Raw genomic sequence first — 25,897 nt, 5'->3', positions numbered from 1 at the left:
CTCAGCAGATGTGACCGAGCCTGCAAACGGGCTGCCATGTCGCCTCGCAGATGGCTCCAGCGGGGAAGGCGGGAGAAGAAGCAGCCATCCAGCCCCGCAGCGTGGCAGCCCGGCAGGGGTATGACTACGCTCTCCAGTGCAACCCCAGCCTCCAGCACAGCATGGACCTGGGTTGAGCTGCCCCCAATGTACTTTTCCTCGCTGAGTTTGCCCAGGTGGGACTTTGAAGCACTGCAAACAGCCAGGGCATCCTGCAGCAAGGAGTCCCACCCTTGAACCACTCATGTCCTTGCCCATTGGTGTCACCAACACTCGAGTCCCTGTGCTAGGAGGCAGGGCATGTCCGTGCTGCCAGATAACCCAGCTCCCCAGACAACCCAGCTTCCCCAGCCTCATCACCCCCAGCGCAGGCTGCCCAGCCCCACAGCCCCCTGGAGCCAAACGCTGCTCTTTGCTGGCTTTTATTGACACAGGCAAGTCTTGGTTGGATCCTGCTCCTTGGAGCAGAGCCCGGTCCCTGGTCCCTGCCTGGCGCCATCACGCAGGGACCTCCATCTCCCCCTGCGGCTGCTCCTTGGTCTCCAGTGCCTGGCGTGTGTCCACCTGCCACTGCTGCACCAGGTCTGTCGGGGTCTTGCCAGCCTGCACGAGGGGGCAGAGAGAGGCTGGGGCCAGGGTGGTGCAACATGGTGGGGCAGCAAATGGCCCTGGTGCTTGTCCCCCCACTCACCTGGTTCTTAGCCATCATGTCAGCCCCGTGCAGGAGTAGCATTTTGATGATCTTGTAGCGGCTGAGCCGTGTGGCATCGTGCAGCGCTGTGTCCCCTTCCTGCGAGAGACACAGCCTGGCTGGGGATTGTGGTCCAGCTTTGGGGACAAGGACCCCCTGCCTGTCCCCTGCACTGCTCCACACTTCCCCACAAGGACAAGGGGGATGGTGCCTGTCCCAGCCCCAGCTGCAGCTGCCGGCACTCTGGGGCAGGATGTGTGTGTGTCTGGATGTGCCCCTCTGCAGGTGCTGGGAGCCCCCGGAGGTGTCAGACAGGGGAGGGGGGATTAGTGTTGCTCCCCAAATGCTGGCTTTCTGGCTACAGCACTCACCCTGTCTGGGGAGTTGATGTTCACCCCGCAGTGGATGAGGTGCTCCACAACATCAGGGTGCCCAGTCCGGGTGGCCACGTGGAGAGGGGTGCTGAGCAGCTTGAGAGGGAAGGAGATGGACACCAGAGGGGATCATCACTACCCCTGTTAACCCAACACAGGGCCAGCCCTGGTCGCCCAGGGCATGCCCATGCCCCTGGCACAGCCCTGTGCCCCTGGGCTCTCCCTGCACACCTTGTCCTTCAGGTTGAGGTCTGCCCCATGGTCCTGCAGCAGCTTGACAGCATCCAGGTGCCCACCCCGGCAGGCCCAGTGCACGGCGGTGCAGTCCAGCTGGGTGCACAGAGCCATGTCACGGCCATGACACCCCCAACCCATGTCCATCCCCTGCCCCAGCTGGTTCCCATGCCCACGCTGAGCTGGCAGAGCCCTGCCCATAGCCACCTCGACAATGGGGACAGCACTACCCTGCTGCGGGGACCCCAGCCATGCTGTTGCTCCAGCTGTGCCATGCCCAGAGGCTCAGACCAGCATGGAGCCAGGGGCAGGATCCAGCCTTACCCGGTCCCTGAAGTCAACGGTGGCCCCGCTGTCCAGCAGCTTCTGCAGGATGTCCGTGTGTCCCTCCAGCGAGGAGCGGTGCAAAGCCGTGCGGTGGAACTGGGAGGACGAGGTGCCACATTGGCAGACGGATCCATCCCACCGCAGCCCAGCCCAGCCATACCCCCAGCCCTGGGGTCCCAGCCCCTGCTAACAGGCACAGTGGGGCATGGCAGCAGGGCACAGGTTGGGGGCAGCCAGCAGCCGGGAGGGGATGCTACCTCATCACACGTGTCAGGGGAGCCACCATCTGCCAGAAACTTCTCGATGACATGCATCTTGCCCTGGACAGCAGCTCGCAGGAAGGTCTCCGGCTCCACAGGACCCTCCTGGGGGCAGGACAGGCTCAGGGCTGGGTCATCACAGGGGCGCAGGAGAGGGTACAACATGGGGGGCCCCCTGCCCTGCTCCCCCAGGGAGGTCCCTGGCTGGCAGGGTGACCCAGGGACTGGCCTGTAGGGACACCAGTCCCTGTCTCAACAGCTCCCCTCCCACACCCCAAGACCCCCAACGTACAATCTCCAGGGGCTCAGGCGGCGGGGGGGGTTCAGGGGTGGCTGCCCGCTCCTCCCGGCGCTGCCGGCGCAGCTTGCGGAGCTCAATGAGGCGCTGGATGCTCCCCACATCGATGATCTCCCGCCGCAGGTCCACCGAGCTCTTCCGCACCCGCTCCTGGCCCTGGGGGGGATATGCAGCGCCCCTTTGCCTTCTCTGCCCCCAGCCACCCCCCAGCCCCCCTATGCCCTGACACCCCTCACCTTGACAGCCTCGATGCCTCGGTTCCTGGGGCCACGGCGTTTCTCCTCCTCCAGCTCAGGCGTGCTCATGCGTTCCACAGCCAGTGGCTCCCGTGCAGCATTCCCTTTGAGTTGCTGCATGGGCGCAGGGGTGCTGCATCGTGCTGGCTGGGCACGGAGCAGCCCCACTGCCTCTGTCCCCAGCCTGCCAGTGAGGTGGCTCTGGGCATGGCTCACAGCTCGCTGCTGAGGTCTAAGGGATGCCCACCTGCTCTACTTGCCAAGCTGGGCACCTGCCTGCTGCTCAGCTCTGCCCCATGGGCAAGAGCTCCCAGGTTGGGAACCTGATGCCCCTGAGAGCCCTTGGCCACCTTGCTGCATCCCCCAGGATGGCAGAGTGGGTGCCAGCCTCCGCAAACCAGGCAGGTCCCCCTGCCCTATGGACCTACCTTCTCTTCCTCCTCCTCCTCTGCCAGCTTCTGCTCAATGAGCTCCTTGGCCCGTTGCACGTCCAGCTCCATGTCAGTCTGTGGTGCACAGCCCTGTGCAGGATGCAGCATCTCCTCCTCACCACCGCAGGCAGGGAGCACCCGGCCCTGGCTCCCGGCAGCGCTGCTGGCCATGGGGCTTTATGCTGCCAGTCCCGCTGGCCGCAGGGCTTTATGCCGCCAGCCCCTCCGTCCCGCGGCCCAAGGGCACCAACAGCTGTGGCTGCTCCACATGACTGGGGCAGCTTTGCCATGAGCTCACCCTCCTGCTTTCTGGTGCCCCTGGCTCACCTCCCTGGCCCCGCACCCTCTTAAAGAGACCCATTGCCCCCCCATGGGCTGCCCAGGACCTCCATCCTGGGAACAGGAAGCTGGGGTGCACACAGCCCACAGCTGCTGGTCCACAGAGGCTTGGCAGATCAGGGACACGGTCCTGTGCCACCCACCCTGGGTGGCTGGGATGCTCCCTGTGGCTCCCATCACCCTATCCCTGTGCAAGCAGATGCTGCAGCACCCACCAGCATCTCCCAGGGCTCCCTGGCACCCAAGAGGATTGCGACCCACTACAAAAGTAGGCGATGCCCCCCCCCCTCCAAACCTCTCAGCCAGTAGCAGGCAGCATGTGATGCTGGGAGCCACGGTCCCTCTGAGCCACTTTGGAGAATGACCTCAGGTGCAGAGCGTCTCGAGCAGCCCTGCCAGGGACCCGGTGGCTGCCCAGGCTCCCCCACTGCGCACGGGCAGCCTGGCAGCAGGGCTGGCCTCACGTGGGGCCAGCAGGCAGAGCCGGCAGCTATTCCCGGCAGCGGGGATATTGTTCAGCCCCCTGGGCTTTGCTCTCCCCCTTTGTAAGATGAGGCCGGTGCTGCCCTGTGCCGGGACAGTTAATGCGCTGGGCACCAGCCCCCGGCACAGGACCTGGGGGAAGGACAGATGGGGACACGTCACTGTCACCCTCCCAGGCAGTTCCCAGGGACACCCTTGGGTGCCCTGTCCCATGGGTGCTACAGTCTCCGGCTGCAGAAAGGCACAGTTTTCACCAGGACAGGTGATGGTGGCCACAAAGGTGGTCCTGGGACCATTCCCCTCCATGGCCTGTCCCACCTGGTCCTGAGGCAGGCACAGGCTGAAACCTCTGCAGGGGAACGCCAGGAAAAGCAGGTGGTAGCCCCATGCTGGCGAGAACTGGGATGGCAATAGGATCCACTGGGGAAGGGTCCAGGCAGGCAAAGAGCCAGGGCTGGTGGTACAGGGTGGCACTAGGGAGCAGAGCTGGGGAACCCAGGCTCTCCCCAGCGACCCTGTGCCCATCCCAACATGGGAGCAGATGTAGGACAGGCACAAGGACCTCCCATGGCTGCAGGTGACAGTCCCCCCAGCCTGCCCGAGGGACAGAGAGAGGATGAAAAGGCTTTATTGATAAATACAGACTATGTACAGAGGGGAGACATCTCCACCCAGCCCAGCACCCTGGGGCCTCCTGGCCAGGGGGAGCTGGAGCCCAGCAGGTCATGGCCTCTCCCTGCCAGCACAGCCTGGCAGCAGGGCCCTGGCTGTGCCAACCCCCCTGGAGACATTTGGTCTCGAACCTCCTGCAGCAAACACGGCGTGTGCCCATGACCCCAGCTGAGAGGGGCCGCTGTGGTGGCACAGCCCCACACAGCCCTTCCCAGGGGGTCACCCAGGTGGGGGGCAGCCTTGGGGGGAAACAGAGGCTGCCCCTGCTCCAGCACAGTTGAGACATGGCTCGGTGCAGCCCCAGAGGTGCCACTGTCCCCCACCCCCTGCCCTCTCCCCACAACCAGTAGGGGGGCTCAGTTCCTGGGTGGCAGCGGCTGGTTGACGATCACTTGCACAACAAAATCCTTCTGGATCTTGGTCTCCTGCAGCCGTGTGCGGTCAGTGAGCAGCTTGCCCGAGAAGAACCAGCGTTGCCATGCCAGGTCGATGCCCTCCTGCGCCTGCAGCTGCTTCTTCAGCTGCCCGATGGTGTCGCCCATGCTGGCGCTGAGCCGCAGGTCCTTACCGGTGGAGAGCCGCACCTTGAGGGCGAACTCCCGCCGGGTGTTGGGCAGGGGCTCGGCCAGCTCCGATGCCTCCTCCTCGCTTCGCTCCAGGATCAGGTTGACAGGAGGTGCCAGACAGTAGACAGGCAGCTGGTACCGGTTGCCCAGCTCATCATAGCACTCCGTCAGGGACCCTGAGGACAGCGGGGTGAGAAGCTGTGGGTGGGCATCCCCATGGACCCCTCAAATGGGGATGGGGCCACCCCAGGCAGTGGGGCAAAGCCCATCTTGCCCCCCTTGGCTGGGCTGAGCTGCACGGATGGCAGCTGGGAACCCCTCTCCTCTCCAACCTGGGACCCCAATGGGCTTGGATGTGGGACACTCAGCACCCACCCCACCCACAGCCCCGGTGCCATCCCTCACCATGGGGCAGAGTGATGCTGGCTCCGTCGAGGATGGCCTGGGCCAGGCTGTGGTCATTGGCCTCCACGGCATAGGCAGCTGCCTTCAGAGCATCCCAGATCTCCTTGCGGCCCTCGAAGGCAGGTGCTGTGTCCCAAAACTCGTCCCTCTTGCTGCGCAGCTGCCCATCTGTCATGGGATAGTCGCTCTTCCACTTGGGACGCTCCTTCTTCAGGGGCTCATTGCGGCCTGGGGGGGGGGGAGATGCTCAGCCTCAAGCCCTCGATTTCCCCATCCCCATGGACTCGTGGGGACTGCTCACACTATGCACAACAGTGTCCAAGGGACCACCCTCCCCAGCACAGGACAGTGCTCAATGCAGCTAGGAGGAGCTTGGCTAAAGCTAGCCTGGCCCAAGGTCCTACTGGCCCTGCAGCAGCTGGCCCCCCAGGTGACATCCTTTGTCCCCAGGAGGGACACAGACTCTTGTCCCCATGCTAGGGGGACCAGCCCCTGCCCCACAAGGTGGCTGCAGAACCTTGGGGCCCTTTGAGGCAGAGCAGTATTTATAGCTTGGGGAATTAGCCAGGAAATAAGCTGGTGAGTCGGAGCGGGAAGGGGATTATGGGGGCTGAGCTGCAGCCCTGGCAGGGAGGGGCAGGACTTCTCCATCCTCTCTGCCCACCCCAGGGTGGGAGGAACCAGGTCTGGGCAATATGGCAGGCACACAGCATCCAGGACATCAGAGGGGCAGAGGGCATCACCGGGGTGGGGGGCTGCCAGCCTGCAGCAGCCCCAGCAATGGGCTGAACTGAGCAGGCTCTCCATGGAACAGCCCCCAACCACATCGCCAGAGACCCCAGCAGCCGACACGGCCCAGGGCACAGTGGCAGGGGCCTGGGCCACTTCCCGTGCCAGCCCCACGCCGCCCTGCCTTCCCTACACCAGGCTGTGGCCCCGTGGGAACAGCCCTGTCCTGTCGGCCCCATGGCTGGGCGGGAAGTGTGGGGCAGGAAGGAGCTGTTGTCACTCCCAGCTAAGCAGGCGACAATGAGTGACAACAGCTCCTTCCTGCCTCCCCTCTCCCTGGGGCAGCCAGCCAGCACCCTTCCTGTGGTGACAGGACACAGGGGATGTGGAGCCCCAGCCGGGCAGGAAGGATGCCTGTGGCTGCACAGCGACCTGCCGGGCAAGGTGATGCCACACACCCCAGCTGCTGGGGACAGCCACCAGTACCAGTTGTGGGCTGAGCCATGTCCCCCAGGTGGCTTTTCCTAGGTAAGCATGTGGTGACACAAGGCACTACATGACCTTTTTTTTTTTCCTACCAGTCCTATCCCACCCCATCCAAGACCACTGGAGCCAACACAGCACCTGCTTTCCCAGCGAGCACCTGGCCCAGAGCTGGACACAACATGTGGCACCCACCCCAGGAGTCCCCATGGGGCACAGGAGCTCAGCTACTCCAGGGCTGGACGCTGAGCATCCCTGATGGGCAGCATCCTGCCTGCACCCACATCCCCAGAGGAGCAAGGGCAGCCGGCTGCAGCCAGTGCTGCCGATTCAGCAGTCACGGTGCTGGGCAGGAGGGATTTGCAGCACTGCAGGACAGAGCAAGGTCGGAGGCGGCACCTGCCCCAGGAGGGCAGCAGAGCAGCGGTCATGGCCAGCCTGAAGGACACGGCTGGGACCACATCTCCACACTGCTGTGGCCACCAGGCCAGGGCACACATCCTTACAACTGGCACTGTCACACACAGCAGGACTCCCAGCCAGCACTGTCCCCTGGCTTCATTCAGAGCAAAGGGAAGAGGCTGGCCCAGGCAAGCAGGATCAGAGCTGCGGGACCCGATTGCAGCCGCCCTGTGCAGGCAGGCGTGCCCAGCAGCCTTTCCCAGGTAGGCAGAGGCTAAGCCTTGTCTATTTATTGCTGCCGCCCAGCCGGGCCCTGCAGACTCTAATCGCCTCCTGCCGCTCTATTCCTGGCCCCTTGTGCAACCTTCCACCCCTGCCTGCTGCAGCAGCATCGCAGGACAGGTCCAGCCACTCGCTGCACCCGGACTCGAGCCAACAGGATCTGGCCAGCAGCCCGCCTGCCTCCTGCCCTGTGCCTGCAGCACCCTGCCTACAGCTCAGCCCACCCTAGGGTGCCCCAGTGTGGGGACCCTCAGGCAGGAGGCTGCGCCCCGGAGGCTCCCCTGCCCTGGGGCTCGCTCCCTGCACGGCTGGAGCCCCAGGGAGAGCCCAGCAGTCCCAGCCAACAGGTCCTGGAGGCTGGCTTGGCCCTGGAGGAGATGCCAACCAGATGGCACGTGGCACTGCTTCCAGCAGTGCTGGCTAGTCCCCTCCTGGGCCAGGCAGGGTTGGGATGCTGCGTGCCACCGGCATCCCCTGCAGTAAGCTGGCCACCCTGGGGACAATGCTGTCACCTGACGCAGGGAACCCTGGCAGAACCCTTCTGCAGTGGGTCACAGCAAGCCTTGGTCAGGCACGTGGGCTGCTTAGCAGGCCCCCTGCAGTAGCAGAGGTGGGCAGGCAGAGCACCCCTTCCCACCAACAGCAGGTCCTTGCATGCTGGGACCTGCCAGCCCGGGGCAGTGTCCCCATACTGTGGGTGAGGGCAGCTGCAGCCTTGCTTCATATTCCACCACCGGCTGAGCAGCTTCCATGGGCTGGTGGCACCACACAAACAACGGCAGGAGCCAGCCTGGGCACCCTGGCACCAGGGATGGCCCCGCTGCCCCAGGAAGGGGCACACTGCAAGGAAGCGGCAGCAGCTGCCAGGGGCACAGGGACACCAGGAGGGGATCGTGACCCATCCCAGGAGAGCCTGGCAGTGAGTGAGTAGTGGTGATGGAGACACAGACTCTTGTAGCCAGCTGTTGCCTGGTGCAGAAGGGGAGCATACGGACCCAGACTTTGGGATTCCCCCCCCCCAGCCACAGCAGCCCCAAGTTACAAGGCAATGGCCCCACTCCCCCACCGAGCTGAGCGAACAGTCATCCAGGGACCCCAGGACTCACTGACACCCACAAGAAAGCGCCTGCACCCCCAAGGCCAGAGCATGCTGGGGTGGGGGGCTGCAGCCCCAGGGGGAGCAGGGCCATCACCCAGCAGGGCATCCCCGGGGCAGGCTGGCACACCTGGAGCCCCGCACGGTGGGGACGGCTCCCCGCGGGCAGCAGGCACAGCCGGACCCGACAGCCACGGCACCCGCGCGTGTTGCCGGAGCGGCGGGCACCATCCGACGGGAAAAACCTCCCTCCTTCCCGCCTGCACCCCAGCTGCGGGCGAGGGCCGGGGCGCCCCATCCCCGGGCACACGCTTCCTGTTCCTCCTCTCCCGCCGCCTACCACCGCTTTGCCATAAACACAGTAATTACCGGCTGTGATTGCACCGGCCGGGGAGGCGGGCGAGGGGAAGGCAGGCGTGATTCACCCTGCCGGTCCACGTCCCCTCCGCCGGCAGGTAGCCGTGCCCATCCCCGCGGCCTCCGGGATCCTCCAGGGCAGCATCCCGGGGAGCTGTCTCATGGCACTCCGGTATTCGGCTGCACCAGCCTCCCCCCGCTGCTGTCGGGACCAGCGCTGCCGCTCCCCGCGCGGCCGGGTCCCCGGCAACCCCCAAAACCCCGGGGAGCGGGGACGGGGTTGTCCCCGTCGGCAGCAGCCCGGTGTACGAGCAGCACTGACCCCGGGCAGGCAGGGCGCGGGCAGAGACCCAGCAGTTTGCAGGACGCGGCGTGCCGGGAGACACTGCTGAGCCCAAACCGGGGACACCCGCCACCCTGCAGCCCCCCCGGGACACCCCCTCCCCGGGAGGAGCCGCGGACCAGCGGGGCTGGGCAGGACGCGCCGCGCACCCCAGCCCTGACCCTGCGAACCTCCCCGGGGTGCCGAGACGGGAGCCGCGGTGCCTGCCCGCTCCCGAGGCCACGCACCGGACCGGAACCCTCGGGGCCCCCCGGGGGCATAGAATGGTTCCCGGGGGTGCGCACGGGACACACACCCCCCCCCCCCCCGCGGACTACGCCCCTCCGGTGCCCACGCTCCCCCCGCGCCCGCCGCCCCCAGGGGTACACGGGACGGCTCCCGGTGCCCGCGATCCCGGGGGTGCCCAGGCGGGACAGCCCCCGCGGGCCCGGTCCCGCTCACCTGCTCGCTTGCGCGGGTTCCCGGCGGCGGGCCGCTCCCGGCGCTGCCGCCCCACGCAGCCGCCCATGGCGGGGCTCAACGACGGCGGCGCTCGGCATGGGGCCGGGCCGGTTCCGCGCTGCACCCGACCGCGGGGCCCGGCGCCGTGCAGCCGCACCACCCGGCTCTGAGCGCCGGGGCCGCCCCGCCGCCGGAGACACCCCGCGCCGCGCCCCGCCCCCCCAGGTGCGCATGTGACCGCCCGCACCGGCACCGCCACCGGCACCGCCCACGTGCGCACGCCCGCTCCCGCAGCGCTTTTGTCCCCTCCTCCCCGCCGTACGGCACCGGCCTCGCCCCCTCCCGGCCCCGCCGTTCCCCCTCCCCGGCGGCGGTGAGGAGGGGGCGCTCCTGCCGTGCGCGTGCGCGCGCTGTCACCGCCCGCGGCGTGAGGGCCCGGCGCATGCGCACGGCGGGGGGGGGACCGGCGGCCGCTGCCCTGGGCGGGGTGTCATGGCGGCGGCCGGGGCCGGGGCGGGAGCTGCGGCGCTTGCCGCTTTCGTTCAGGACTTTGTGGCCGGGCAGCAGGACGGCCGCGCTGCGGAGGTGGCGGCAGGTACTGGGCGGGCGCGGCTGCGGGGCGGGGCCGGGCGTGGGCACGGCAGCGGGGCCGGGCCGAGTGGCGGGCGTGGGCACGGCTGTGGGGCGGCGGGGCGGGACAGGCTTAGAGAGTGAGCTTGGGGTTGCGGGGCTGGCGGTGGGAATGGACGTGGGCACGGCTGTGGGACAGAGCGTGGCCGTGGGTTGTGGGGCTGGGGCGTGAGGCTTCGGTTTGGGGCAGGGCACGGGGGAGTGGGTAGGGCCCGCAGCCGTGGGCTGGGTATCGAAAGGGGAGATGAGGGCTAGGGGCTGCGGGGTAGGTGTGGGGCTCTAGGGGTGAGGCGGGTGTGGGGAGATGCGGGGCTGTTGGGAGCTGGGGTGAAGGCAGAGTTGTGGGGTCTGTGGGGTGCGTCAGGGTTTTAGATGGCTGGTCTAGAGCATGGGGTGGGATTGAAGGTGTTGGGTCTAGTGGCGGTGCCTGCGGGGGCTGCCCTGCAGCAGGGAACGGGGCTTTGGGGTGGGAGATATGGCATGGGGTGTGTGAGGTGACGGGAGCACGAGGCTGCAGGCCCTGGAGGTTAGGGGTGCAGTGGGAGCTGCTGTGGGTGGTGCTGGGTATGACTGGCTGGGGGGTGGCCGTGGCTGGGTGGCAGAGAAGGTGCCAGTGGGAAGGGAGCTCCTGGCCTTGCCGAGATGCTGTAGGAGATGACTGATGCTCTGGCTTCGCTGGCCCCTGCTTCTGGGGCCCAGGCTCTGACTGCCCTCTCTGTGGTTTCTCCTCCTTTCCTGGCAGGGCTTGAGGCATTCGGTTTCCTTGGATAATTTGTCTTTCTGCTTGGAGCAGCAATTTGGTGACTTTGTTATTTTGGGGAATTTGCAGCTTCAGGAATATGGCTTTTTAAGGATAAGATGGCACATTTGTGTTTCTAGGCAGTGGCTTCAGCACATTTTGGAAAGGAGTTGCGGGAGCAGAGGACTACGTAGGCTACGTTACATAGAGGGGTAGCTTACGGACCTTTCCCAAGGTCTATAAGAAAAACCCAGACTGATGGATTGTGAACTGATCCGTGGTATCTTGGTGCTGAGATGAGCTGGCAAAACGGGAAGGTAACCCAGTGGTCTGTGTGACAGAGTGAAGAAAATACCAGGGAAATTTGGAGGGATTCACTTAAATATGTGACATTCAAGATGTTGCAAAAGAGTTGCACAAAGCCTCTGACATATTTGGGATAGAAGTGGGGAAAGATAACCTTACAACTGCTGTTGTCATCTATGGTCATGTTACAGAAGTGCCCGGAGAGAGCTTTGTCTCTTCAAAGATGTACAAAGAGAAGAGCTGCCCCCGCTCTCATCAGCTGTATGGCGCTAGTGACAAACCCACCTTGACAAGCGAGGGAGCCGGCAAGTGTCCTTTGGCCCCTCTGACCTCATACAGAATCACACATCAGAAACTATTAAATTGCATCATGTATCCTTGAGTGAAAGGGGAATTTTTTCCTAACCTTGTGGCCATTGTGCAATTGTTGAAAGAAACGCGTTCAGCTTCTCCCATGTGTTGCTAGGTATTAAATTGAGTGTAACTTGGCAAGTGGAAGAAAGGCCTCAGTGCCGTCACAGGCAGCTTGGGCTGCATGGGTCAGTGGGTGGCAGAAGGAGACTGAACTCATTTGTATTAAAAGATGGGGAAAGAAAGATACTGCTCTTACAGAAAATCCGTCACACGATCCCCATGAATGCTGTGCTCATGTTTTGAGGGTGTGGGGGAGACAAGAATGGAAAGTGTGTGGAAGTGATTCAAGTCTAGGAGGACGCTGTGTGAAAGGAGGGAAGAGGTGTCAGGAAAGGGAGCAGATTGATTCCGAGTAATAATGCAGCAAAGGGTAAATGGCTTGCTTCCGTTTAGCCTCTCGGACTACAGCAACACTGAAATAGCCCCTCCTGGTAAAGGGAATGCCGGGATTCAAGGTGCATAATTAACCTTGGGGACATGCTGCTGCCAGATGTGGAGGCAGAAGTTTCACAGGCTTGCCGCTGTGCCTGCCGTGCTGATGAGCCAGGTCCAATTATAGCTGTGCTTGTGCTTAAGCCATGGCTTGGGCAGCTCTGGCTGTGAGTGGGAGGCAGTGCTCACAGGTCGTGCTCTCAGGGCTGGTGTGGTCACTCCACGCAAGGCGAAGCTGGTTGCACCCCTGGGACCCTGAGAACAGAACGAGTTCTCACCATCACCGAGCGAAGGGGCTGTTAACCGCGGGGAGCATCAATAGCTGATTGTGGTTTGGTCATTAGACTTCAGCTCTTTCCTGTTGATTAGGAAACCAGCAGCTTTGTGTAGATGCTGCTTTTGGTCTCTGAAAATGCAGAGGCAGAGTGCTTGGCCACAGAGACAGTCTTGGACCTTCTTCAGGGTGGTTCAGAGGCACGAGGGCTTTTCATGTGCTTGCAGAGCGGGATGTTGGGATGCTGGGTGCAAGCTCTCCTGGCAGCCAATTCTGCTCTGTGCTAGTGCCTAGCACCCACTTGCCGTTGCACTGTTGTTATTCTCCAAGAAATTTTGCCGGTACCTTACAGCTATTGCTCAAGGCACCCCCTGTTCAGTCTGTGCCTGTCAACTCGGCGACCTGCTGGGCTCCTCTTCTTCCTTGCAGCTCCCCTTATCTGTTCTGCCCTTCAGTCCAGGCTCCCTTTCCCTGCTGTGCCAAGCGGGATTGGAAGCTCTATCTCTAGAGCTGGGGCTGCCTGCTGTCAGTAAACACTGTCATCCCTTCTCCCATCCCCAGAGACTGCTCTCTGATGAACAGCATGACTTAATACTGGAATTAACTGCTTAGGAAGAGCCAGTAAATGCTTGCAACGGCAGGAGACACTAGCTGAGACAAGGCCTGGGAAAGCCTCGAATTAAACCTTTAGGCTCCTGAGGGGGTGGGTGCCCTGTCAGTTGTGTAGGTAAGACTTCAGCAGGGCAGAGGGATGAGCAGGGCCCTCTGGAGTGCCCAGAAGTGCTCCTGGGCAAAGACAGTGAGTCTTGGTGACTGGAAGGTGCTTTTTTTGTGGAGGAAAGCTGTTTAGTCCAGGTAGAGAGTGAGGGCTGCTGCATGTTTCCCAGCAATATCCCTTGCCACCTGAGCTACAGATCAGAGGGCCGAAGGTAAGGCAGTCCCTGGCCTCCCACACACACAGAGCTGTCCTACTGGGAAAGCGTCACGTTGGCGGTGGGTGGCAGGAGTAGAGAACCTGCCCTTCTGCCAAGGACCTGCAGCAGGTCCTTACCAAAGCCTCCCAAGGAGTGACTCTTCCCCCAGCTGAGTTGCAAGAATATTGAGGCAGGAGGTGAGTGAGGCAACCTCGCGGGGTGTCTGAGTCAGAGCTGGAAATAGACTCCAGGAGTCCCAACACTTCATCTTCCTCTCACCACAAAGCTGCCCTTCTCCCTGCCTTCCATCTTGGAGGGAGTTTGTGCAGGTCTTGCTCAGCATAGCGTGGAGGTGGTGGAGCCAAGGTGGGAAGCGGGGTGATCGCTAGTGTCTGGCTGTTTGCTCAGCCACTTCTCCCTCGGGGAGCACCTGGGGAGGTCCTGGCTTGCTCACATTAGAGAAGTGGTTTTTGGTGTCTCAGCAAAGTGGAGCGCAGCAAGGCTCCTTCTCTTGGGAGCCACGTGTTGGTCACGGGTGCAGCTAGGCTGTGGGGAGAGGGTAGAGGCAAAGTGCAGGCAAGTTCACCCCTTGCTGCCTGCTCTCAGCTCTGATCTAGTCAAGGCAGCTCTCGGTCCCAGATGTGTTCGCAGGCAGAGCTGGAGGCAGCTCCACCAACTGAGTGTGCGTGGCTTCTTCAGTGCTCAGCGAGGTGCCGGCACCCAGCCAGCCTTTCCTGCTGTGGTGCCGGGGCCCTTCCCAGCATCTGTCTCCAGCACCTTGCCTGACTGACGGTCTGGGAGTCTCTGGTTCACTCTCTTTACCTCCTTTCTCCAGGGGTGAAAGATGGAAGCTGGACTGTTCTGCAGCTTGTGGAAGCCCTGGGGTAAGAAAAGCCTTATACATGTTATACATCGCGTAAGGGCCTTGCAGGGGAGATTCCTGCGAGGATGGACAGTGAGAAGGAAAAATGTGCATGCTTGTCCAGGATGAGCTAGCTTCACCACGGCACACAGGCCTGCAAGGATGTTATCCGCTCACAGCACGGGGCCTGAGCAGTGCTTTCTCTCACAGGACTTGGGAGCTGTTTGGGAGAGAAGGGACAGAGCAGCTCTGGATGCTCTCCCAGGAGAGGTGTTGTGGCAGGCAGCACGCCGCAGGGCACTTCTCATTTGGGACTGTCCCCAGCAGGAGCTGCCTGAGCACACAGTGGCACATCACCATGTCACGAGTGGGCTGGCACTCAGCTTTTGCCTCTGTCTCCAAGCTGTTGTGGCCTGGGACTTGTGGAGGCTCATTTCTCCCAAGCTGGGGGCTGGGTTTGCCTCGTTGTAAGAGTCTTTGCCCTTTTTCATCCTTTGTGATCTTGGGAGCCTGAAATTCAGGTGCAGAGCATGGTGCAAGAGCAATTTCTCTGGTCCAACTTGAGAACTTGGATTTATTGCTGCATGGCGCTGGGGCCAGGTGCATGCATGCAGCACGGTCAAGGGAAGAGGAGTCTGCTCCCACCCTGCCAGCAAGTCAGGCAGGACTGGGCCACCACCCCCCTGCCCAGAGAGCGGCACCTCTTTGTTTTTATAATGCGTCTGCTCAGGATGTGCTTCCTGCTTGGGTGTCCCTGCTCACAGCAAGCCTCTTGGGCTTTCTCCCCACTTGACCTAGGTCTTGCCTGGAGAACACAGATCCTCGGACACGAGGGCGAGGTATCCAGCTGCTGTCACAAGCCCTGCTCCAGTGCTACTCCCTGCTCCAGGAGAAGGAAGGTAAGGGCTGCTCTGGGCCCTTGAGTGGCTGCCGGCAGGTTGGGGACAAAGCCTGTGCCCCTCAGGTGTCCTGCAGTTGGCAAAGGGATTGATTTAGCACTGTGAGAGCTTTGTGCATGTCTGTCAGGAGTCAAAGTCCAAGGAGGGCACAAGGCCTCACACTACAGCCTTTTTGCCAACCTTTCCACACAATTTGGGTCACTCCCTGAACACGCCAAAGCCCTGGCACTGCAGTTGGTGCCCCCGGCAGTGTGTGGGTGTTGCACACCCAGGTGTGCTCAGCTCCACGTGGGATGCCTTGGGGACACATCTGTATGTCAAAATCCTTGTGTGGTGATTCAGTGCAGGAAAACCATCCCTCACAAAGCAAGTCACACCGCAGCCCTTCAGCCTGCCCAGGTTAACTCTGGGGGAACCCTGGGGCCTGGGGAGGAGGGGATATCAGTGTAAGGATGACAGTGGAGTGGAGGACCAGAGCAGGGAGAGGAAGATGCCCCATTCGAGGAGGCAAGGAGAAGGTTTGGCTGTGTTAAATGCTCCATAGCAACTGGCTGGCAGCAGGGGAAGCCAGTAAGTGCTGCCAAATTTTGACTTGGACTTGGGGCCTTGCTGGTGGGTAGATGAACCTGTGCCAGCAGGCTGGCAAGGCAGAGGGGCTCAGCTAGTAAGTGAGGTGGAGGAAGGGAATGATGGAAGTAAAAAGTGCTTGGTCCTTGGTATTTGGCGCTCATTTCAGACTGGTGCCAGCCAGGGCCAAGAGCAGTTGGGCAGAGAGAGTACGGACAGACTAGCTACTGGTGTAGCTGGAGTCAGGTGCGATGACTGTGATGGGGACTGGGGTGCTCTGGAGGGACAGCTGGGGGTGGGGAGGTTCAGTGGGAAGGCAGAGTCAGGGCAGCTGGGTGGGGGGAGCAAGCTGTATTAGAGCCAAGTCACCAGGAGCTCTGGAGGAGGGTGGGCAGAGCCAGCTTCCCAGGAGGGTACAGGCAGCTGCTGTGACACCCCCAGCTGGCCCCATCTCCCTTCGTGTTCCTCCTCACGCAGTTCATTTCTCAAGCGCTGCGTCAGGCTGCCTCCTGGGGGGGTGAGTTTCTGCAGCAGCTGTGGGCGCAGGATGCTACTAGCCGGCTCTTCCAGTCTGCTTCCTGCTGCCACTCCCCAGGGCCAGGGTGTGCAGGCGCCCGTGGCTGTGACTCAGGGGCCGGGAACGTGTTGTGGAGCCAGCGAGGGGAAGCCGGAGCTCCTGCTCCAGCCCCGCGCCCCACCCCATGACGTCCTCCAGCCTTGGCTGAGCAGGCGTCTGCACCCACGTGTCCAGACAGGCCGGGGCAAATGCCTCTCAGGTAGCTCCAGCACCTCTGCAACGGCCAGAGGTGGGTGCTGCCCTGCTGTGGTCAGACATGGGTTGCTCACAGGGGCAGGGTGAAGGCATTGGAGCCAGGTTGGTGCACCCAAGGGCGGCAGTTAATCCCATTCACCAGTGCAAGATATGTTTGCTGTTCATCCGGCTGCTGCTTTCCCGGGACTAACACACGTTGGTGTCTGTTTCTGACAGTGCTGCATCTGGTCCTGTTCTATGAGAATCGGCTGCAAGATCATCACCTTGTGATCCCCTCGGTGCTCCAGGGACTCCGAGCACTGGTGAGCTCATGCCCCGCAGTGCTGGGATGTGCTCCAGAACGGTGCCAGGGAGGTGCAACACCTGGGTGCAGGTTGGAGCAGCATGTTTGGCGGCATTGCCCTGTCTCCTCCGTGTTCCTGCTGTGCCCCTTGCAGAGTGGCTGGAGAGAGGAGACTGCCTTAATTTCCTGCCCCATGCTGGTAATGGGGCAAGGATTCCCTGGCCGCTCTGGAGAGCAGCACAAATGATAAGCATCTTGTCCTGTCCTGTCCTGTCTCAGGGGGTGGTGAGCTCTCCCTCACGTAGGAGAGGATTCTGCAGGTGGCTGCTGTACAGGAGCAGGAGCTCTGTTATATGGCTACCATCATGGTTTTCTATTCTTGCTTTTCTTTTTCTGTCCCCAGAGCATGTGTGAGGTGCTGTCCCCAGGGCTAGCGGTGTCTGTACTCAAAGCTATTTTCCAGGAGGTGCATGTGCAGGTGAGCAATGTGATTTCCCATCCTCCTGTCCCTGCTCCCTGGGTGTCTGGGGATGGCCTGTCTGCCCTGACATCTGAGCACATTCAGTAGCAGTGCAGTGTAGCGCATCCTTCAGCAGCAGTGCAGTGCTCCTGCGGAGCTTAGAGACAGCGTGTCTCACTACGGAGCGAGAGGCAGACAGCAGATGAGGATCCTGTTTGGACCTTGTCCTCTCTTCTGTCAGCCCTGGGGGAGTTATTTCCTTTGTTCTGTTCTCCAGGCTGTGTTTAAGTGACCTCAGCACCCAAATTCTCTTCTGGTTTAAGACTGTTTATGCTGGCAGAGCCTTGGGCAGTATGTGTGGCCCTGGTGTGCCTGTGATGGTGCATTCATGCAGTGAGGGACACAGTCACATTCAGGTGCCATTGCGCAGGCATGAGCACACTTTGCATGTGGTAGATGAGATCTGTGTGCCAGGAAGCAGCAGCTGAGCTGCTGGGGGTCCTGCCCTCTTCTCAAGGGCATGCGCTGCCCTTGGGTGGTGGGTAATAGTGCTGCCATGTGTGGAGGCGTGTTTTGATTGCTCTGCTCCTCCCTCCAGTCCCTGCTGCAGCTGGACCGCCACACAGTCTACAGCATCATCACCAACTTCATGGGCACCAGGGAGGAAGGTGAGGGGGCAGATGCCAGAACCACTCTGGGATTGTCCAGATTGGGAAAATGGCTCTCATTCACCTTCTCTGAGGGCTCTGTTGCTCTGCCTGGGGAGAGCTGAAAGGGCTGTGGGGCTGGAGAAATGGGGCTGATTTCATGCCATGTTGGTGAGGTCTTGTGTCCTGCATCTGCTCACGCTCCTTCTTTCTGCAGAGCTGAAGGGCCTGGGTGCTGACTTTACCTTCGGCTTCATCCAGGTGATGGATGGGGAGAAGGATCCCCGCAATCTGCTGGTGGCCTTCCAGATCGTGCGTGATCTCATTGCCAAGAACTACGCCCTGGGTGAGCCTGTGCCTGCTGTGCAGAGCTGACCGGGGAACACATTGCTTTTCTTTGAGCTATTGGAGGCATGGCCCTTGGATCTGACCAGGGCTGGGGTTGTCCCTGACCTACTTTAGGAGCTGCAGAGCCAGCTGGTTGTGGGTGCTAGGCATGGCTGCTGTGCCTCTTTTGCCCAGTGTCTCTGCTCACTCCCTCTCTTCTCTCCCTGCAGGTCCCTTTGTGGAGGAGCTGTTTGAAGTGACGTCCTGCTACTTCCCCATTGATTTTACTCCAGTGAGTGAGAGTGCCCTGTGCCACAGCCTATTCCTTCTGGTGTTTTCTCAAAGGGTCATGTCCTCTCCAGGGAATGGGAGGAGAGGGTGGGCATGAGTCTTGGCTGGGCAGCGTTGAGCTGCGAGCTCTGGTACCCAGGCAGACAGACCAGTGCCAAGCTGGCTGCAGTGATTGGCATTGCTGCTGCCTTGCTGGAGATGAGGTGGTGCAGCCTTGGATAGTGGCTGGGTTGGGAGGTTTCCTGACCTGCTCTCTGCTTCCCTTCCAGCCCCCCAATGACCCCCACGGCATCCAGAGAGAAGACCTGATCCTCAGCCTCCGGGCTGTACTGGCCTCCACGCCCCAGTTTGCTGAGGTAGGAAGCTCCTTGGGGGTTCTCGAGCACCCCTCTTTTCCCTGAGCACAGGCTGCATTTCATAGTGCTGCAGCTCCTGCTGTGGCTCTGTGGGATGGGAACAGCTGGGACCAGGAGTCTGCCTGTCTCCTGCTGGGGCTGGGCATGGGGTGGGTGTTGACACTGGTGCCCTGGGAAGGGGCTGCCTGTTGCAGGTATCCCTCCACCTCTGCTCTCCTGGCAGAGGCTGTGCTTGCAGCCCTGCAGGGCCATAGGCAAGGTGGTGCAAAAGGTGTGCTGAGTCTAAGTGCCTCTCTCTGCAGTTCCTGCTCCCTCTGCTTATTGAGAAGATGGACTCGGACCTTCAAAGTGCCAAGCTTGACTCACTGCAGACTCTGGTAAGGAGAGATCCCCTACTCCCTTTAGCCTATGGCTGGCCTGTGGTGGCAGCAGCCAGCCACCTCTGAGCCCTTCTCCCTGCCAGCCAGACTCTCCCTTGCAGAGCCACAATTTCCAGGGTCCTAGTTTGGCCTGCATCGCTCTTTCCTCTTTTTCTCTCCCTTGAGTGGCTCATGCAGTTCAGCACGAGCCTGCCAGGATGTAAAGTGTCCCTACTCTATGTCCTCCTGGTACTGGCTTCTCTCTAATGCTTTCTCCTGGCTCCCTCTTGCAGACTGCCTGCTGTGCCATCTACGGGCAGAAGGAACTGCAGGAATTCCTCCCCAGCCTCTGGTCATCCCTGCGCAGGGAGGTGAGTACTGCAGGGCCCCTAACAAATGCTCCACCACAGTTGGAGCCAGACCAGGCAGGCCCCATATCTCCCAGCAGCCCCCACCTGTGGCCTCAGACAGCCCCAGCTGAAAATTGTCAGGCCAGCCCTATCAGCCTGTACCTGGGGTTTGGATATGTCACACTGCATGTTCAAAGCACATGGGAAGCGAGGTGGGAGCCTGAGCCCTTCAGCTCAGGTTGGGAGTGTGAAGCCTGTGTTTGGAGTCAGCACGGACCTTAGCTCACCCTACGGCCTCTCCTGCAGGTGTTCCAGACAGCGAGTGAGAAGGTCGAGGCGGAGTGCCTGGCTGCACTGCACGCCCTCTCTGCCTGCCTCTCCCGGTCTGTGCTGAGCTCTGACACTGAGGACTTGCTGGACTCTTTCCTCAGCAGCATTCTGCAAGGTAGCTAGTAGAGAGACCTACCCTGCCTGAGCCTGCAAACATGCTCCTAGCTAGAGATCTGCCCTCCTGTTCTCTTTGAAGCCTCTTTCTTCTCTTTCTGATTCTCATAGCCACTGTTGGCTTCTCCAAGGGAATTAGCTGCAGGAAGGGAGGAGAAGGGGACAGTAGGAAATGCCTGCTGGATTGAGTTGCTTTCCTCTCTGCTGAGATTGGGGTGTCCAAGGCTGTGCTGTGGGCTTGGAGCTGGGGGAAGCAGCTCTGTTAGGGAGGCTGTGCTGCAGCTCAGAGCTGCCTCTGACAGCACGTCCCAGCCCAGATATCAGCTGTGTCCCCGCACGTGAGGCAGAGGAGCTCTGCCGGTGCAGCTGACGCCCAGCCTATCTCAGATTGCAGGCACCATCTGTGTGAGCCCGACATGAAGCTGGTGTGGCCAAGTGCCAAACTCCTGCAGGCAGCAGCGGGTGCCTCCCTCCGTGCCTACCACCGCGTCACCCGCAGCGTCCTGCCGTTGCTGCTGGAGCAGTACACCAAGCACCCACAGGTGAGGGGCACCCTGGGCTCTGTGGTCACAGGCAGCAGGACTGAGTGCACCCGCTGGCTCTGCAGGGCTTGGTGGGAGCAGGGTGTCAAATTGGGTGTCCTTCCCTGGCTGCGGGTGGGGACCCCGTGGGCACCCTCTGGCCTCGCAGCGCTGGGCTGAGATGTAGCTGTGTTCCAGCAATGACGGTGATCTGGGTTACGCCTTTGTGTCCCTGCAGAGCAGCCAGAGGAGGACAATCTTGGAAATGCTGCTGGGCTTCCTGGAGTTGCAGCAGAAGTGGGGACATGTGGAAGAAGGTGAGGCTGGCTGCTGCCTCTGGAGGCACCTGTGTCCCAGCGGGCTTCTGGCTCTGACCGCACCTTCCCATATGTTGATAGAGAAGGAAAACTCGCTGACCTGGGCAGCTGCATGTGCAACCCCCTGCCATGTCCCAGGGACCCTGCATGGCTGGGTGTCAACCGGCAGGGCCCCAGAAAGGATCTGTTAGGTGCCATGGTGGTGGCTGTGCAGTGACAGCCAGGCGCAGGCAGTGACTCTGTGCCTCTCTCTCCAGATGAGAGCTCTCTGCTGTCACTCCAAGCCCCCATTTGCTCTGTGGTGTTCTCGGCGCTGACGGATCCCAGTGTGCAGCTGCAGCTGGTTGGGATCAGGGCACTGACTGTCCTGGGCTCCCTGCAAGGTTGGTGCCTTGTTTCTCTTGGGGAAGCAGAGGGAGATGTCACCATGTTCTGGGAGACATGGTGCCACACGGCTGCTGGGACATCATTGCCTGCTGCCTGTAGGTGCACAGGAGCAGTGGCAGCTTCTTCTACCCAGGCCATGAGCTCCAGGGACACTTGGTCTCTCTCTTGCCTGTTTGTGCTGGGCACCTTGTTTCTCTGGTGTTTGGCATGTTGATGCGTTGCTGCTAGCCTGGACGAGGGGGAAGGATACTGCCCGGAACACTGGCAGCTTCGCCTTTCACCGAGGGCAGGATTCGTCTACATGTCTTGTTCCAGGCTTCCTGTCTCCCTCCAACCTGGAGCTGGTTGTGGATCACCTCATCCGTCTCGCTCTGCATGAGGAGGATTCTCAGAGCAGGTGAGGGCCAGGCCGGTGCCACTGCAGTCACCCATGCTCTGGGGAGAGGAACAAAGCCTGGCTTTGCTGCAGAGAGGGTCTGTAGTCTGGGGGAAGGCACAGGAACTGTCTGAACTAAAAGCCCATGTGGGTGTAAGAGCAAAGAGATAAACCAGGTGATTTATGGACTGGAAATTAGAAAGTCTGGGCTTGTCAAAGTAGGGGGGCTCTGCTCTGCCTTGCCAGTAGGGCGAAAAAGGCAAATTGCTGAGAAATGGTTTTTTGGAGGCATTTTCTGGCCCAGATCTGTGCAGCTGGTGTAGAAGCAGCCCAAGGTTTGCAGTGCTTACATCACCCCTCCTGCTCTTTTCCCCCTGGCAGCGAAGCAGCAATGGAGGCAGCTGGATCTCTGGCCCCCATCTACCCAAAGTTTTTCTCCGGACGCATGGTACCCAGGCTTGAAGAGGAGTTGCAGTCAGGTAGGGCTGGTGGCCTTGGGAACGGAGTGATGTCTGGTCTTGGGGTGAAGCCTGCCCCATCCCTGTTCAGCTCCTACCAGGCAGTGGGGCTGTGCTGTACAGCGTAGGTTGGTGGCTCTCCTTCCTGGGGGATTCCCAGTGCAGGCACTGTGGTGCTGGCACAGGGAAGACCGTGCCTGGGTCTGGCAACCAGCCTGTGTGGCTGGGATCACCCTTGTGGGGAGGAGCTGCCCAGCTGCAGAGCAGGCAGAGTGCCTTGGGCCTGGCAAGGGCTAGTTCTGCTGTGCTGCTCCACCCCATCCACCCTGGCAGGGTCTGGGCCCTGAATGCCCTTGGGTGAGGGAGCCTGGGGTCACCCCAGCACCCCTCTGAGGTGTGTTTCCTCTTCAGAGTGGGAGGAGGAGAGCTCCCATGACCACTGCTCCCTGCAGCAGCGCTGCCTGCAGGCCCTGGCAGCCGTGTCCACCCACACCAGCATCGTGAGGGAGACGGTCCCTGTCCTGCTGCAGCATCTCCGGAAGGTGCAGAAAGGTAGCACAGCACGTGACAGGCAGCTCCACGGAGCACGTCTGGGCACGAGCTGCCTCTGTTACCAGGGATGGCTGGGAGAGAGCGGGGATGGCAGTGGTGCAAGGAGCCCAGGGCTGGGCTGTAAATCCCACCACTGGAGTGGGAGGAGGGAGGGCTGCATTGCTCTGGGATCCTGGCACAGATCAGGGATGGGTGCTGCAGCTGTGTGATGCGATGGTGACTGTGCCCCGCAGGGAGCGAGGCCAGGAACGCCCAAGACGTGGTCTCCGTGTGCCAGAGCCTGCACCGTTTGGCCCTGCAGTGCCAGCACGATGCAGAGGGCTGCTGGTACTACCATCAGACAGTGGTGCCCTGCCTGCTGGGCATGTCCGTGCAGGCTGCCACACAGGGTAGGTGCGGGTCTGGAGTGGGAGAGGGGAGAGCAGGTAGCTCCCCGGGCTCTCCGGCGTCCCTGATCCTGCAGCCAGCGCTGCTGCTGCCGCCCTCCGGCAACCACGGGCACTGCGGGCCCCGCTGCCCCCTGCCAGAGGCAGAGCAGCCCTGGCCAGGGCCGGTGTGGGGCTGTGCTTGCCTCCTCCCTCTGGGCAGCAGGCTCCAGCGTGTCCCTTTCCTCCCACTGCCTGCAGAGAGCACCCACCCGCTGCTGGGCAAGGCATTGCTAGAGGAAGAGGTGCTGGCTGCCATGGTCCCTGTCATCAGTGCTGCCACCACTCACCTGAGCCCTGAGTGAGTGATGCTGGGGCGGGACGCTGGGCACTGCATTGTGGGGAGGGGTCAGGCTGCATCCCCCCCGCTGCTGTCTGTACAGGGAGACCCTGCGCCTCCTGAGAGGTACCCAGGAACTCTCTGATGACCCTCCCAGAGCAGCACATTGCAATGTCTCCTTTCTCCTAGGCTAGCTGCCCAGAGCGTGTCTCACGTGGTGCCCCTCTTCCTGGACGGAGAGGTCTCCTTCCTGCCCCAGAACAGTTTTCCCTGCTCCTTCCAGCCCTTCGAGGTGTGTTGGGTGCTCAGGACTGGTGTTCCAGAACAGGAGCAGGGACTGAGGATGTCCTCAGACTGAGCACAGGCTGGCAGCAAGGACTGTGGTGACACGGGCACTATTCTTTCCCCACAGGATGGGGAGTGCTTGGAGGCACAGAGACGCCTGGTTGCCCTCCTCATGGCCTTCGTTTGCTCCTTGCCCCGCAATGTAAGTTGGTGAGGAGCAGGGCGGAGAAGGGGCCCTGACTGAGTGCCCTCCTGCCCGGGTCCACAGTAAGCTCCACAGGCAGAGGAAGGGAGTGGTTGTGGCCCTGGGCTGTAACACGGTCCATGTCTCTTCCAGGTGGCAATTCCTCAGCAGGAACGGCTGCTCCAGGAGCTGCTGGCGCTGAGCTGCTCCTGCAACTGCCCCTTCACGGCCACCACAGCTGCCAAGTGCTTTGCAGGGCTGGTGAACAAGCACCCTGCGGGTAAGGGGGCAGGGCAGGGCGCTGTGGGTCCCTGCCCACTGCTGGCAGAGGAATGGCTCAGCTTGTCCCTTCTACGTCCCCAGGGCAGCAGCTGGATGAGATCCTGCAGCTTGCAGTGAACAGGATGGAGCCTGGCCTTGTGGAGGGGCCCCACCGAACACAGGCGCTCACACTGCTGCTCTGGGTAAGGCCTGCCCTGGGTGCAGGATGGGGGGACAGCCGGCCTGGCACTGACTCTGCTCTGCCTGCACAGGTTACCAAAGCCCTGGTGCTGCGCTACCACCCCCTGAGTGCCCACCTGACGGATAAGGTAGGTGGTGGTGGGACTGGCTGATGTTCAAGAAGCCTGCCTGCTCCCTCCATGGCCGCCTGGGAACCGCAGCGGCAGGGTGCCCCGTCTCAGGGCTCTCCCCTTTACAGCTGCTCGGCCTACTGGGTGACATGGAGCTGGGCCCCGCCGCAGCCGACGGCTTCTCCCTGCTTATGGCTGAGTCTCCGGATGTGCTGCACAAGGGCTGCCACGCTGACGTGCGCATCATGTTCCGCCAGCGCTTCTTCACTGACAACGTCCCCAAGCTGGTGCAGGGCTTCCACGGGGCCAGCCCTGGTAAGCGGCCACCCCCAGCCCAGCCTCGCCACCCTGTGACTGCCTTACCCAGGGGACCTGAGCCGGCGTCCCCTCCTCCCCCAGCTGCCTGTAACCATCTCTGCTCTCCACAGATGTGAAGGCCAATTACCTGAAGGGCCTGTCCCATGTGCTTAACCACCTCCCTAAGCCTGTGCTGGTGACAGAGCTGCCCACGGTGAGAGCCAGCCTTGGTAGGGACGGATTGTGGCAGCGCGGAGTGCACGGCTGGGAGTTATTCACGTCTCCTGTGTCCTCCCCACCCGCAGCTGCTTTCCCTCCTGCTTGAGGCTTTGTCCTGCTCGGATCGTGTGGTGCAGCTCTCCACACTGAGCTGCCTCCAGCCGCTGCTGCTCGAAGCTCCCCAGATCATGAGCCTGCACGTCGACACGCTGGTCACCAAGTTCCTCAGCCTCACCTCCAGCCCCACCATGGTGCGTGCACCCCTCCTTCTCCCCCACACCCCTCCCCTCTGCCCCTCTCCTTTCTGCCACCCTCACCCCTCTCTGTTCCAGGCTGTCCGCATTGCTGCCCTGCGCTGTGCCCACGCACTTACCAGCCTGCCCACGACAGTGGTAAGTGCTCCTGCAGCTGCCTGCTCCTGCATGTAGAGGGGCAAGGGGGTCCCATACCTCCTCCTGGGGGGCAGTTGGCACCCAGCTTTCTCACTAAGAGCCTTTTCTGTGCTACAGCTGCTCCCATACAAGGCCCGAGTTATCCGGGCACTGGCCAAGCCTTTGGATGACAAGAAGAGGCTGGTGCGGAAGGAGGCGGTGGCAGCACGGGGGGAATGGTGAGTGCATGTGACTGGAGCTGCTGGGGTACCGGCCTGTTGGGGACATGGCTGATGACATCATCTCTGTCCCACAGGTTCCTGCTGGGGAGTCCAGGCAGGTGAGTGCCCTGCTTCCCCTCCCTGTGCTGACCGACAATCTGACCAGGCCCCCGCTAACCTGCCAAGCCATCCAACCGATGCCACGGACCCTTGGAGCCCAGTACTGCCCTGAGTGCTGGGGCTGGAGTGCAGGGGCTGGCAGACGGCACCCCTCACTGCGGCAACTTCCCGGCGCCCCCGCCCTCTTCCTGGCACCCACAGGAAGGAGGAAGCAAGCTGTGCTGCTCGTGGCTTGCCCAGCCTCTGCTGCAGCCAGGGACAGTGACAGACAGACTCACTATGTGTGAGTGGAGAGGGCAGGCCTGTGCACATGCATACAGTGTGTGGCAACCCATGCACCAGAGGAATAAATATATCTGTTTTGGTAACATTGTGGGGGTCTCCATGCAGCCCAGGCTGGGACCACAGAGCCCTTCCATGTCTTGAGCAGCTAAAGGTGCTGCTGGCTATAGGCCCTTACTCTTCTTTCAATGTTGGGGAATTGTGGGGGTCCCTCTC

General features: G+C 61.8%; 3 protein-coding genes across 8 annotated transcripts; 1 reads left to right on the top strand and 2 right to left on the bottom strand.

Moving 5' to 3' along the window:
- Window positions 1–446: 446 nt before the first annotated feature.
- ANKRD2 (ankyrin repeat domain 2) lies at window positions 447–4,229 on the bottom strand. 4 transcript variants are annotated; one of them, XM_054831625.1, is made up of 10 exons: window positions 3,525–4,229; window positions 2,888–3,050; window positions 2,460–2,573; window positions 2,218–2,379; window positions 1,923–2,030; window positions 1,663–1,761; window positions 1,336–1,434; window positions 1,102–1,200; window positions 731–829; window positions 453–642 (listed from the first exon to the last, which is right to left on the bottom strand). In XM_054831625.1, exons 2-10 carry the CDS (start codon window positions 2,996–2,998, stop codon window positions 538–540), a joined length of 996 nt encoding a protein of 331 aa, XP_054687600.1. In that variant the 5' UTR covers window positions 2,999–3,050; window positions 3,525–4,229; the 3' UTR covers window positions 453–537. The 4 variants fall into 4 exon arrangements, with proteins under 4 accessions (XP_054687599.1, XP_054687600.1, XP_054687603.1 ...); XM_054831628.1 differs by having other exon boundaries at window positions 2,888–2,980; XM_054831624.1 differs by lacking the exon at window positions 3,525–4,229 and having other exon boundaries at window positions 447–642; window positions 2,888–3,508.
- Window positions 4,230–4,324: 95 nt separating this feature from the next.
- Window positions 4,325–9,709, bottom strand: UBTD1 (ubiquitin domain containing 1). Its single transcript, XM_054831630.1, has 3 exons — window positions 9,489–9,709; window positions 5,356–5,583; window positions 4,325–5,126 (listed from the first exon to the last, which is right to left on the bottom strand). Exons 1-3 carry the CDS (start codon window positions 9,553–9,555, stop codon window positions 4,741–4,743), a joined length of 681 nt encoding a protein of 226 aa, XP_054687605.1. The 5' UTR covers window positions 9,556–9,709; the 3' UTR covers window positions 4,325–4,740.
- Window positions 9,710–9,834: 125 nt separating this feature from the next.
- MMS19 (MMS19 homolog, cytosolic iron-sulfur assembly component) lies at window positions 9,835–25,767 on the top strand. 3 transcript variants are annotated; one of them, XM_054831623.1, is made up of 31 exons: window positions 9,835–10,083; window positions 14,033–14,081; window positions 14,858–14,958; window positions 16,514–16,599; window positions 16,984–17,058; window positions 17,639–17,708; window positions 17,905–18,033; window positions 18,245–18,306; window positions 18,575–18,661; window positions 18,964–19,038; window positions 19,314–19,391; window positions 19,677–19,815; window positions 20,202–20,356; window positions 20,574–20,652; window positions 20,910–21,035; window positions 21,325–21,436; window positions 21,797–21,894; window positions 22,285–22,425; window positions 22,659–22,814; window positions 23,052–23,151; window positions 23,320–23,422; window positions 23,543–23,617; window positions 23,753–23,879; window positions 23,963–24,063; window positions 24,133–24,189; window positions 24,300–24,486; window positions 24,600–24,682; window positions 24,774–24,938; window positions 25,020–25,079; window positions 25,197–25,297; window positions 25,375–25,767. In XM_054831623.1, the coding sequence occupies exons 1-31, from the start codon at window positions 9,981–9,983 to the stop codon at window positions 25,400–25,402; spliced, it is 3,108 nt and encodes a 1,035-aa protein (XP_054687598.1). In that variant the 5' UTR covers window positions 9,835–9,980; the 3' UTR covers window positions 25,403–25,767. The 3 variants fall into 3 exon arrangements, with proteins under 3 accessions (XP_054687598.1, XP_054687596.1, XP_054687597.1); XM_054831622.1 differs by having other exon boundaries at window positions 9,838–10,083; window positions 21,355–21,436; XM_054831621.1 differs by having other exon boundaries at window positions 9,836–10,083; window positions 21,355–21,436; window positions 23,963–24,189.
- The last annotated feature ends 130 nt before the right edge of the window (window positions 25,768–25,897 follow it).

This window comes from Grus americana, chromosome 7 (assembly GCF_028858705.1).
Source record: "Grus americana isolate bGruAme1 chromosome 7, bGruAme1.mat, whole genome shotgun sequence".
Taxonomy (NCBI): domain Eukaryota; kingdom Metazoa; phylum Chordata; class Aves; order Gruiformes; family Gruidae; genus Grus; species Grus americana.
This window is presented reverse-complemented; position numbering and strand designations above follow the sequence as displayed.